General features: G+C 45.7%; 1 protein-coding gene across 2 annotated transcripts in view; it reads left to right on the forward strand.

Annotated features, from left to right (window-relative positions):
- CCDC70 (coiled-coil domain containing 70) overlaps positions 1-1,737 on the forward strand; it is a 4,532-nt gene extending 2,795 nt beyond the window's left edge. Inside the window, exons 2-3 of one of the 2 annotated variants that reach the window (XM_037743436.1) lie at positions 415-503; positions 841-1,737. In XM_037743436.1, the coding sequence (XP_037599364.1) occupies positions 887-1,588 (702 nt within the window). In that variant the 5' untranslated portion in view covers positions 415-503; positions 841-886 and the 3' untranslated portion in view covers positions 1,589-1,737. The remainder of the gene's footprint in view (positions 1-414; positions 504-840) is intronic. The other variant, XM_017542460.2, reaches the window with a different exon arrangement.
- The last annotated feature ends 9,798 nt before the right edge of the window (positions 1,738-11,535 follow it).

Here is an 11,535-nt window from a genome sequence, read left to right on the forward strand (position 1 = left end):
CCCAGCTAATTTTTTTGTATTTTTAGTAGAGACAGGGTTTCACCATGTTGGCCAGGCTAGTCTTGAACTCCTCACCTCATGATCTGCCTGCCTAAGCCTCCCAATGTGCTGGGATTACAGGCATGAGCCACCGCGCCCGGCCAAGTTGGGCTCTTATGAACAAAACTCCTTGAACACGCTTGTACATGTATCCTGGTCACAGTTCCCGAGTTTCTTCAGAGTTTATGTCTGTGACTGGAGCTGCTGGGTCATCAGGTGTCTTTCTGATTGTTCCATATAACGCAGTATCGTGTGAGAGTCTTCTTGGTCCATGTCGCTGGCAACATTCACCATTGTCTCTCACCTTTTTGTTTTAAAATACTTTTCCCAAAATAGACTCCTCTCCTAAAATACACTCCCCTCCTTTCTGCTGAGGTCAGTGGGTCTATCCTCTGTGTCCCAGCCTCATAATAGAGGTCATTCACATGTGAGCACGCTTATAGGCAGCTAGGAACCATTCCCAAGTGAGTACACCAAAACCTAAGTTAATTCAGATTGATTTGACAAACATAAATTCTTCTTGGCTATATCATGTCACACCCTAGCCCTCAGCTAGGGTATCTGTCCTTGTTGGCCGAGTGTCTATGGTTTTAGTAGCCTTGAGCTTGAGTGTCCTGGCTGCCTCTCCAGCTCAAAGGCATGACCACTCTGCATGCTTCTCTACCAAAGCTTGTCCCTCACAAACACCACCATGGGGACAAAGAGCAGTGATTACGTTTTCCCAAATTCAGGAGTACAGGCCCAAGTGCTGTCCCCTGGCATGTGACACTCATGGACCTGTCTTTTCTGCTGCCCCTGCAGGGTTTGACCAGCCGACCTGGACTTGGCCAATGGTCTGTCATCCCTCATGGCCACCCCGCCATTCTGGCTGATAAGGAAGATGTTCTCCTTCAAGGTGAGCAGATGGACGGGGTTTGCGTGCTTCCGGCCTCTGGTGCTATCCTCTCCCAGAGTTCGCCAGAAGAAACTAATGCACAAGCTGCAGGAGGAAAAGGCATTTCGCGAAGAGATGAAAACTTTCCGTGAGAAAATAGAGGACTTCAGGGAAGAGATGTGGACTTTCCGAGGCAAGATCCATGCTTTCCGGGGCCAGATCCTGGGTTTGTGGGAAGAGGAGAGACCTTTCTGGGAAGAGGAGAAAACCTTCTGGAAAGAGGAGAAATCCTTCTGGGAAATGGAAAAGTCTTTCAGGGAGGAAGAGAAAACTTTCTGGAAAAAATACCGCACCTTCTGGAAGGAGGATAAGGCCTTCTGGAAAGAGGACAATGCCTTGTGGGAAAGAGACCAGAACCTTCTTCAGGAGGACAAGGCCCTGTGGGAGGAAGAAAAGGCCCTGTGGGTGGAGGAAAGGGCCCTCCTTGAGGAGGAGAAAGCTCTGTGGGAGGATAAAAAGTCCCTCTGGGAGGAGGAGAATGCCCTCTGGGAGGAGGAGAAGGCCTTCTGGGTGGACGGCCATGGCCACATTGCCGGGGGCCAGATGCTCGAGGATGGGCCCCACGACGCCAACGGAGGGCAGCGCTCGCCGGCCTTCTCCCGAGGACGGGCGTAGCCAGCATGCGGGTACAGGGCCTGCGGTCCAGACTCCGCTGGGGTGGGATTCAAGTCCAGGGTGAACCCATGTGCTAGAGAAAATACACACTCACTTGTCTCCTTGCTTTAAAGATCTAATAAAGTCCTGAGACAAGGTTTGGAAAACCAGCTTATTTGAGGAAGACTGGCCACATTTTTTCCAGGTTTTGTGATGCTTCAAGGTCATATTTCACCTCAGGGCCTCAGAGTTCAGTCCCAGGCAGCTCCCAGTGACCCCAGCCTGTATGGGTGTTTGGAAGTAGAGATGGTGTGGCTCTCTTCAAAAGAGTCAAAATGGGGACGAGAGGCTCGGGCCACACCAGCTAGAGACACACAGGGACGGAGAGGGGCTGAGACTGCTGCCTCCACTATGCTGCGGGGACGTCACTTCTCTTCACTTGGGGCCTTCTTGGAGGCCTGGAGAGGGCTGTCAGCATTCCAGTAAAGGCCACCGTGCCGTTAACTCTTCATCTGTGCCTCTTCCCACCTGGGCTATGTGGAGGACTCAGGCAGAATCCATGAACGACCCACTTGCTGGCAGTTCCAAGTTCCACCAAATGCCTCGGCTGCCCTGCTTAGGCAGCATGAGAACGGGGCCTTGGTGTGGGGACTGAGACTCGAGAGTGTGGCCCCCAAGAGTACTGACCTCCTTGACAAGGGAGTCCAGTTGACCCAGAGAGTGGCCTGGGCAATGCCCAGCCCCCACATATTCCCACTCACATAAGTCTCATGATCCCTATGTTTCTATATTATATATTCCTTTTTGGGGGGCTTCCTGCTTTCATCCATTTTAAAATTAAAATACCCTAAGGAGGTAATACATTGAATGAATGTGCATGAATGTGGTCAAGCAACTTATGTGCTCAACTTTTCTTTTGGGGGTGGGGAGCTTAGATGGCCTACATGGGGAATGCTATGGAAACGACCAGAAGTAAGGGAGTAAAAAGCACCACCACAAATGTGTTCTGCTTCCCCTTTCCTTAGGCCTGGCCTTCATTGTTATCAACACATCAACTTACCTTGCTATGGTGGGTCCCCTACTACTTGACAAGCACTTTTTTATGCACCTCTTCATGTGACCTTCACCACAGCTCTGTGGGCTGGCAGGGAAGATGCATAGACCCATTGTACAGATGAGGAAACAGAGACCTAAAGAATCAACGTGAGTGCATGTGGTCCGGCAAGTAGCAAATGGGAGGGCCAGGACCAGAACCCACATTGTCTGCCTCTTAGTATTGTGGTCCCTTCCTAAGACAGCTCTGGGATTTGGCTGTGTCATGACCAAGGTCTGACTCTTGCTCATCTATTGCTCTCTCCATCCTCACATTATTAACCTCAACAAAGCTATTCCTCACTGCCCCAAGGAGGGTGGACCATTTCCTAAGGTCTTATGTGCCAGCATTAGACTTCTTGCTGTCTAGAATTCTCTTGTTCCTTTAAACATATCAATGGGGCTGGCTCCACCCTTGTCCCTAAATGAAAACTCAAGTAGACACATGGATTCTTCCAGTCACTTTAAGTTAAAAAACACAGTCCCAATTCAGTGTGTGTATATATATATATATATATATATATTTTTTTTCGAGACACTCTAGCTCTGTCACCCAGGCTGGAGTGCAGTGGTGCAATCTCAGCTCACTGCAACCTCCACTTCCCTGTTTCAAGCAATTCTCTTTCCTCAGCTTCCTGAGTAGCTGAGATTACACACACATGCTACCACACCCAGCTAATTTTTGTATTTTTAGTAGAGATGGGGTTTCACCATGTTGGCCAGGATGGTCTCGATCTCTTGACCTCATGATCTTCCCACCTCAGTCTCCCAAAGTGCTGGGATTCCAGGCATGAGCCACCACACCCGGCCCCAATTCAGTAATTAAGATGTTCCATTCCCATGTGATAGTCAAAGTTCTGAACCCTCAAGTAGGCTTTGCAGCAATGAGAAATCTTGCAGCTGAAGAGAAGATAAAACAGCTGGTTACTTCTTTTTCTCTCCTGGTTGAGCTCATGTAGGTCTGGATCCTTCTGAGGTGGAAGTAAAGGGGATGGAGAAGCAGGAAAGTTCTTCCATGACTGGTCCTATTCTAGAGCTCTAGCTTTGCCCTTCTCTGGATTTGACAGCCGTTTAAAGCTGCTTCTTGTTCTTTATGGTGGCTTTTGTGGTTCCTTGGTTACCCCTTTCCCTGTGAAATCAATGCCAAGGGGAAGTCACTTACATGAGGCCCAAGCAAAGTGAAGCCAGGGGGTCATGAAGGAGGGGATCTCATGCTCATATTTCTAAGATAAGAACACAAGGACCTTCTAAAAACCCATAAATCCCTTAACATCCTGCACGTCCTGCACATCTTGCTGCTCGACACAAGTCTGTAGCAGGGCTACCACAAGAAATTCTGCAAGATTGTGGCATTCCAGATAAGCTGCTTGTATAAGACTTGCCTAGCAATGGCTGTCTCCACCAATAAGTGAGCACCAGCTCCTGCCACAATCCCCTGTGGCCAATAATTTTTTGTTTCAAAATAGCTTATGTGGACCTCTTCCTTGTCTTCTTAAAGTTTCCCCTTACCTTAATTTATCCGGATATACCCATGATCATCATGGACTGCATATACTGGATGGCAATTCCCCATCACTATCAAATGAACTCCTTTTTTTCCAGAACCTCTCTATCTACCATTAAAATAGGTTGATACCCCCAACATACACACACATCAAGAGGACAGACACTCTTACCTGCCCTCCCATCCATGAGCATGAGATGTAACTATTCAGCTAGTTGCTTACTACACTTACCGTGGCCTTACACAATCATGGTACTCCCAACCTCCTCAGAAGACCCTCTTGCATAGGATCTAAGACACTGGTTCTCTTTCCTTTGCAAAGTCTATGTCTTCTCCATGGGGATACATTCATTCATTTTGGCTTCAACAAACTCTGGAATGCAATCACCTCTCAAACCATAACTCTCTACCCTGATACTAACAGCTGCTTCAGTCAACCTCTCACCCTTTGGATTTCGCAGGCATGACTTGGTCACCAAAACACCAGTTACCCAAACTGTAAGTACCATGTTTTAAGCTGCGTACATGATATTAAAGTCTTTCTGTCTCTTGACTTGGAGTAGAGTGTAGCCCCTTCCCAAGTCTTTCCTCTTGATGGGAGTTTAAGGATTCACAATATAGGGCCTTTATAAGTAAATCTTCCAAAATTCTCTAGAAATTTCCTACTCTTGACCCTTTAGTATCTTCTGAGTGAGGGTCTAAGAGTTATGCAAACTTTTGAAAACTTGCTTGGTAAATTCTGCATATGGTTTGACACCTCTCAATTCTTCAGCTAAAATTTTCCTTCTAATGTTTTGTTAGATCTGCATATATTTAACCAAGTTCTAGTACTTTTTGGATTACTTTCTGTTTTGGTAACTTCAGCTCCATTGAAGGTACCTTCCCAGGCATAGTTTCCCCATGAAGATGCCTTTGGCATTTGGGATAGGACGATTCTTCATTGTAGTGTTTTCTCAGCATTGCCAGATATTAAGAGTCCCTGGCCCCACTACATGCCTACAATGCTGCCCAATCTCTGGTGACAACTAAAAATTACCCCCACCCATTTCCAAACATCCCAAGGGAGACACTTCTGTGCCTTTTGAGAACCAGTGATCTCTGAGTTAGGGAATCCTTGGATGAGAGGATGAGTTCTCATTATAAATCAGTACAAGTTACTTCTTTGCATAGGGGTATGCCCCATCCTTCATGGAGGAACTAAAGCAGTGCAGTTTGGTGAAGTGTGGTTGACTCAATACAAGAACATCCATCCTACTACTGTTGGGTCAATAGCATGAGTTTTGTTGCTTCATTTACTTTCCCTTACCTGATGCCCTTTCTCACTGCAGATGATAGTGCTGTTCTGGTTGGATAATATTTTGAAATATATAAAAGTTCTTTGCTTTTTTGTGTGTGACTATCTATTTAACCAGAGCCATCCATTTTCTTCGGAGAAATTAAAAATACACATAGAAAGGGCTTTTATTCAGTTTTTGGCTTTTAAAATAGGTTCTTGACCCATTTCGGAAGCTTTATCAGAGGAGGGAAAAAAAGAAAGAAAAGAGAATAATTTTCAAATTGAAGGGCAAAACCCAGAAGAAGTGAGGATGAAAGAGAAGAGGAGGGGATGTTCAGTTAAAAATTACAAAGCAAATGCATGCACTGGCTTCTACTCCCCCTCCCCCAAGTCCCAATAAAAAAGAGATTGATTTTAAAAATCAGAAACAAATCCACAAGAACAATGAGAATCAGAAAGAAACCAATAGCAACACAATTTTGAAAGCCGAAAAGCTGAGGGATGAATGGAAATGGACTTAGCAAAAATATTAAAGCTGACTTCTAAACTGGCAGTGGGGAAAGCCAAGAACTCACCCAACTAATACTGCAGAGCCACCTCCCTCTCACCAAGGATGGAAAATTAGCAGGCCAGGTGCTTCCTGGAGCACAGGAGCCAAGGACAGACTACACAAGTCTTTTCAAGAAGAAAACTCTTAGATTCTCTCCCCTACAAACTGCTCCTCCATTTTGTAGCAGATAGGAGTATTGTTCTTTGGGGAGGACAAAATTCAGGGTCCTTAAACTGCAGATATCAGGTATTGCAGAAAATGGCAATATCTCACAAAAAAATGGCCGAAAAGTAAAATTGTACATTATGCATTGAGACATTCCTCCTCCCCACCTCCCACCCAGTCCCTACCCACTGTAGGAGCCAACTTAACAGATGACTCCTAGGGATTCTCCCAACCCACACCAAGTAGGGCTGATCTGTATGACCAATGGAATAATAAGAAAAATGACAGCATATGACTTCTAAGGCTAGATCATAAAAGACACTGTGGCTTCTCTGCCTTGCTCTCTCTTGCATCACTTTCTCTGGAGGAAGGCAGCTGCCATGTTATGAGAACACATGGGGAGTAAATGAAGCCTCCTGCCAATAACTGGCATCCTTTGCCACTTGCCAGGAATGTAAGCAAGCCACTTGGGAGGCAGAAACTCCAGACTGAGCCAGATGGCTGCATCTGTTCCACACCTCACTGTAACCTCATGAAACACCTCAGCTAGAACCACCCAGCTAAGCTGTTCTTAGATTCCCAACCCACAGAAATTGTAAAATAATGTTTATTTTTTAAGCCATTAAGTTTCAGGGATCTTGTTATACAAAAATAGGTAATAATCTCCCCCTACACACACACACACACACACACACACAGAGAGAGAGAGAGAGAGACTGAGAGAGAGAGCGAGAGCGCACAGGCTTTCCAGCTTTCCTTCCTCACTCAGCTCCCAGAATGCTGGCAGCCAACCTTGTCCCTTGTAGCAGGAGAATGGAAGCGTCTTCTCTGGGGAATTTGACCAGCTCAGGAGAATAGGCCTAGAAGTGCTAACTCTGGGGACTTGCCCATTCACACAGAGCTTCCAATAACTGTTTTATTGCACCTCTCATAAATATGAGCAGACATCCAAGGGTCAACAGGCACTTTCGGAAAGCCTCTAATATGATATAGCCGAAAATTAACAGATAACTGTACCTTGGAGGAAATAGAGAATATACAGGGAGAAAGAAAGCTTCTAAAAGATTATAAATTATTATTAACATCCATAGAGAGATAAGAAAAGATATTGCATAACTGAAACAAGAACAAAATGGTAGGAATATTCAGAAAACCAAAAACAGAGTTATTGGACAATATGACATAGCAGGAATGAAAAGTTCAAGAATTGAGTTGGAAGATAAGATCGAAGAACCCTTTGAGAAAGATGAGCAAAAAGACAAACATAGATAGGTGAAGTTTAAAAAAAGAGAAAGAGAGGCTTAGACCAGGAGTTCCATCCTCCACATATTGAGATCCGAAAAGGAAAAGAATATAGGGGAAGACATGCTCAAAAAAATCATTCAAGACTATGTTCCAAAACACAAGTTTGCAGATGGAAAGGGCTCATAAGTGCTCAGAAGAATGGATGAAAACAGACCCAACCAGGACTCATCACTATGGGATTTCAGAATACTGGGAGCAAAGAGAGGGCCTAAAATCTCCTAAAAAGAGGAAGAGAGACAGAATAAGAGCAAGTAACAAAATAAAAATAAATTACATAAAATAAAGCAAGTGATCAAAGTAGCTTCAGATTTCTCAATGACACCACTGGAGGATGCTAGAACAATGGAGGACAAGGAAAGATTGATGTCAAAATTCTGAGAGAAATGATTTTCAACAGCAAGTATTATTCTTAGATGAATTATCAAGAATGAGGTTGGAATAATGGCATTTTTCAGGCACATGGGGTCTCAATTTACACGAATGCACCCTTTTCTGGGAAGCCCCACCAAAATGTGGGGGTTAAGCAAGACAGGGGTAGAGGCGGCATCAGGAAGCAGGAGACCCAATACAGTGGTCAGGGGAGGGGAAACCCCAGGAGACAGCTGTGGCCCATGCCCAGAGAGGACCCCAGTCCGGACTAGAGCAGTCAGAGGTCATTTAAAAAGATGAGACGAAATTAATGGAATTCCTAAAGTAATTGAAGGTGTTAAAAGGAGATGAACACTGCTGGAGGAGAGTTTGAGACTGAATTAGTAGTAAGTATGGAGAAAACTCAGCAACTGAGAGAAAAGCGACGTTACATGTTAATGTCAAACAAAGAGTTGTACAGGAAAGGAAGAATAGTATGGTCTACTACATACCCAGCTGTGTGAATGGCATTTACATAGTTATATAAAATATAAACACCACCAAACGGTGATCCAGCCAAATTACAACATGCAGTATTGAAATAAGAGAGGGGATGGGAAGTCTGCTCGCTTTTTTGATTGTGGGAAGTCAGTATATAATGCCTAGCACTAAAAATTTCAAAAGTAGTAAGATAAGCATATTATTTAAAGCAATGTTTCTTGAACTTCCTCATATATCAGAATCAACCAGAGGGCTTGCTAAATCACCAGTCGTTCTGTACCATTCTTCTGCTCCAGACACACAGAACATCTCTCACTTCCCTGAAGTGTGGCACTCCCTTGTGAAGTTGGACTTTTGCACGTGTCACTCCAGTAATTGAGATATTCTTCCCTCAGCCTTTGCCAGGATGAGCTCACGTTCATCTTTCAAGTATCAGCCTAGATATGGCTGAGGAGCCTTCCCTGACCTCATAATCTGGGTGATCCTTCTGGGGTCCCTCTTCTACCTGTACTTTCCCTGGTCCAGCATTGGTCACCCTGGCTGAATCTTCTAGCAGACTGTAAGGGGAAGAGGGCAGAGATAACACAGGGAACACTCAAAGGCTTTGTGGGTGCCCAGCACCTTTGGAACACCCTTCTTGTGTTTAGGGAATTTCCCATTTCATCTGTGAAAGTCAGAAATTTACTTCCCAGCCTTCCTTGCAGCCAGAACTCAGACATGTGACTCAGACTCCACCAATCACAGGCATCCATGCCAAGCCTCTGTGAAGAAAAAGATGCCACATGAAAGTCATTGTGTGAGGGCAGGAAATCAAGCTTTTAGAAGAAGCAGGGACAGAGACCCTGCCAGAGGGGTCCTTGCCTGGTACAGTAGTGTGAGCCAGAACCCACACCCTGCTGCAGGGGCAGTAGGGGCTCTTTTGAAGCAATCCAGGACTGTTCTCTGTGTAATCTTCCTGGCTGTGTAGCCATCGACCCTCACTCTCTGGCTATGGGGGAAATTTCCTGAGCCACTTAATTTCCTTCAATAAATACCATCTATAATAAGCTAGCAAGAGTGGGACTTCTTTCTCTCGCTTTTTTTTTTTTTTTTTTTTATAAGAGTCTGGCACTGTTGCCCCAGCTAGAGTGCAATGGTACCATCTCAGCTCACTGCAACCTCTGCCTCCTGGGTTCATGCAATTCTCCTAGCTCAGCCTCCCGAGTAGCTGGGATTACAGGTGTCTGCCACCATGCCTGGCTTTTTGTATTTTTAGGAGACAGGTTTTCAACATGTTGGCGAGGCTGGTCTAGAGCTCCTGACCTCGTGATCTGCCTGCCTCAGCCTCCCAAAGTGCTGGGATTACAGGCATGAGCTACCACCCTGGGCCCTTTCTATTTTTTAACTAAGAACCAGGACAAGATAGAGAGTAACTGTCTTGCTTTAAGTTTTATCCTCAGTGCCTAGCAAATCTTGGGCATGCAATACTCAATACATGTTTAATGATATAGACGAATGAAGGATGGAATATTTGATGACCTCTGACTTCCCTGAGGGAAGGAATGTGAGGACATAGTAGGTATTTTTCATCCTGCCCCATCCCACTGAGGAACCACACATCCACGTTTGTATCCAGGCCTTATAACCCCATACGCAAATGCAGGCAAAGGAGACATGCCCCCTTGATGTATGAAGGATCCTGTTCTGAAGATCGCGATCACCTCTTTAACCCCAGGGAAGGGTGAGTCATACGGGTGACTCTCCCTGTTTCAGCTGCAGGTGGGTAGGAGCACACTTCATCACTTGTTTTCCTATTTTTGCACCCACTGTGAGCACCTCCAGCCAGAAGCGCTGGTTTTGCTGTTTTATGGCTGCGCTGTCTCTGCCTGCCTCCCTCCTCCTCCACAATTTGAAATGAGCTCTTAAGTAATATAAAACAATGCTTTGTGACAGTCTGACTGGGGCTGGATTGCTAGGGGCGGTAACTGCACACCAAGCTGCACATTTGCAGAACTCAGAGCTGGTTACTTAGCAACAAAATGAGATGCTGGCTTAACTAGTTCTAGACCCACATTTCCCTAATCAATGCAGCTTTAACCCTTTGCTGCAGAGCAAAGAACCTAGCAAAGCCTTGAGAAAGGGAACAACTGCTAGTGTTGGTTGAGAGCTTACTCTGCTTTGAGCACTGTTCTAATGCTGTGCACCACATTATATCTCAGTTAATCCTCATAACAACCCAGTGAAGTGGCACTAGTATTAGCTCTGGTTACAACGAGAAACCTGAGGTGTAGGGAGCCCAAGGTTACAAAACCAGTAAAAGGTGGAATGGGGATTTGGACCCAGGCTGTTTGACTCCAGAACCCAAATTCTTTTCAACCAAGTTAAAATGCTCCATTCAGGCCGGGCGGGTGGCTTATGCCTGTAATCCCAGCACTTTGGGAGGCCAAAATGGGTGGATCATGAGGTCAGAAGTTCAAGACCAGCCTGGCCAAGATGGTGAAACCCTGTCTCTACTAAAAATACCAAATATTAGCCAGGCATAGTGGCATGCACCTGTAATCCCAGCTACTTGGGAGGATGAGGCGGAGAATTGCTTAAACCCAGGAGGCAGAGGTTGCAGTGAGCTGAGATCGTGCCACTGCACTCCAGCCTGGGCAACAGAAGCGAGACTCTGTTTCAAAAAAAAAAAAAAAAAATGCTTGATTCAACAGCCATTTCCAAATGCCTTTTCCTTAAAGCAACTAAAGCATGAAGCTCACCAATGGATGGATCTGCTGCTTTAGCGGAGTGCAAAGTGAAAGAGCCTAACATCCTCCTTACACTCCAAGTGCTTACATCCACAAACAACCTGGTGTTGATGCCAAGGCCCTTATACCACAGCATGACGCATGACCAAGAAGATATTCTGATGACAGTTCCCTTGGCACTCTACCTACCTACCCATCCCCAAACCCACTGGAGTGTCAGCCAGATTCTGGCTTGGCCCAGGGGTCATTTCTTGAGCTGCCTTGGGATGATGAGAGGTTGTGGCTGTGCAAGGGGCACAGAACTGGGAAGAAAAGAACAAGGAGTTGCAGGCGCTGCTGATCAGGGCATGAGCACAAGCCCACATATAGCCTCCTGGTCAGGCTCAGCTCATGCTTGCTTGTACAAAACCACCCCGACATACCTTACTGAAGGCCTCCAGGTAGGAGACCTGTGGGAGACAACTGTCTTTTCGTCCATAGCCACAAAGATCAGTATAAACC

Source organism: Cebus imitator, unplaced genomic scaffold (assembly GCF_001604975.1).
Source record: "Cebus imitator isolate Cc_AM_T3 unplaced genomic scaffold, Cebus_imitator-1.0 Scaffold145, whole genome shotgun sequence".
Classification (NCBI taxonomy): Eukaryota; Metazoa; Chordata; class Mammalia; order Primates; family Cebidae; genus Cebus; species Cebus imitator.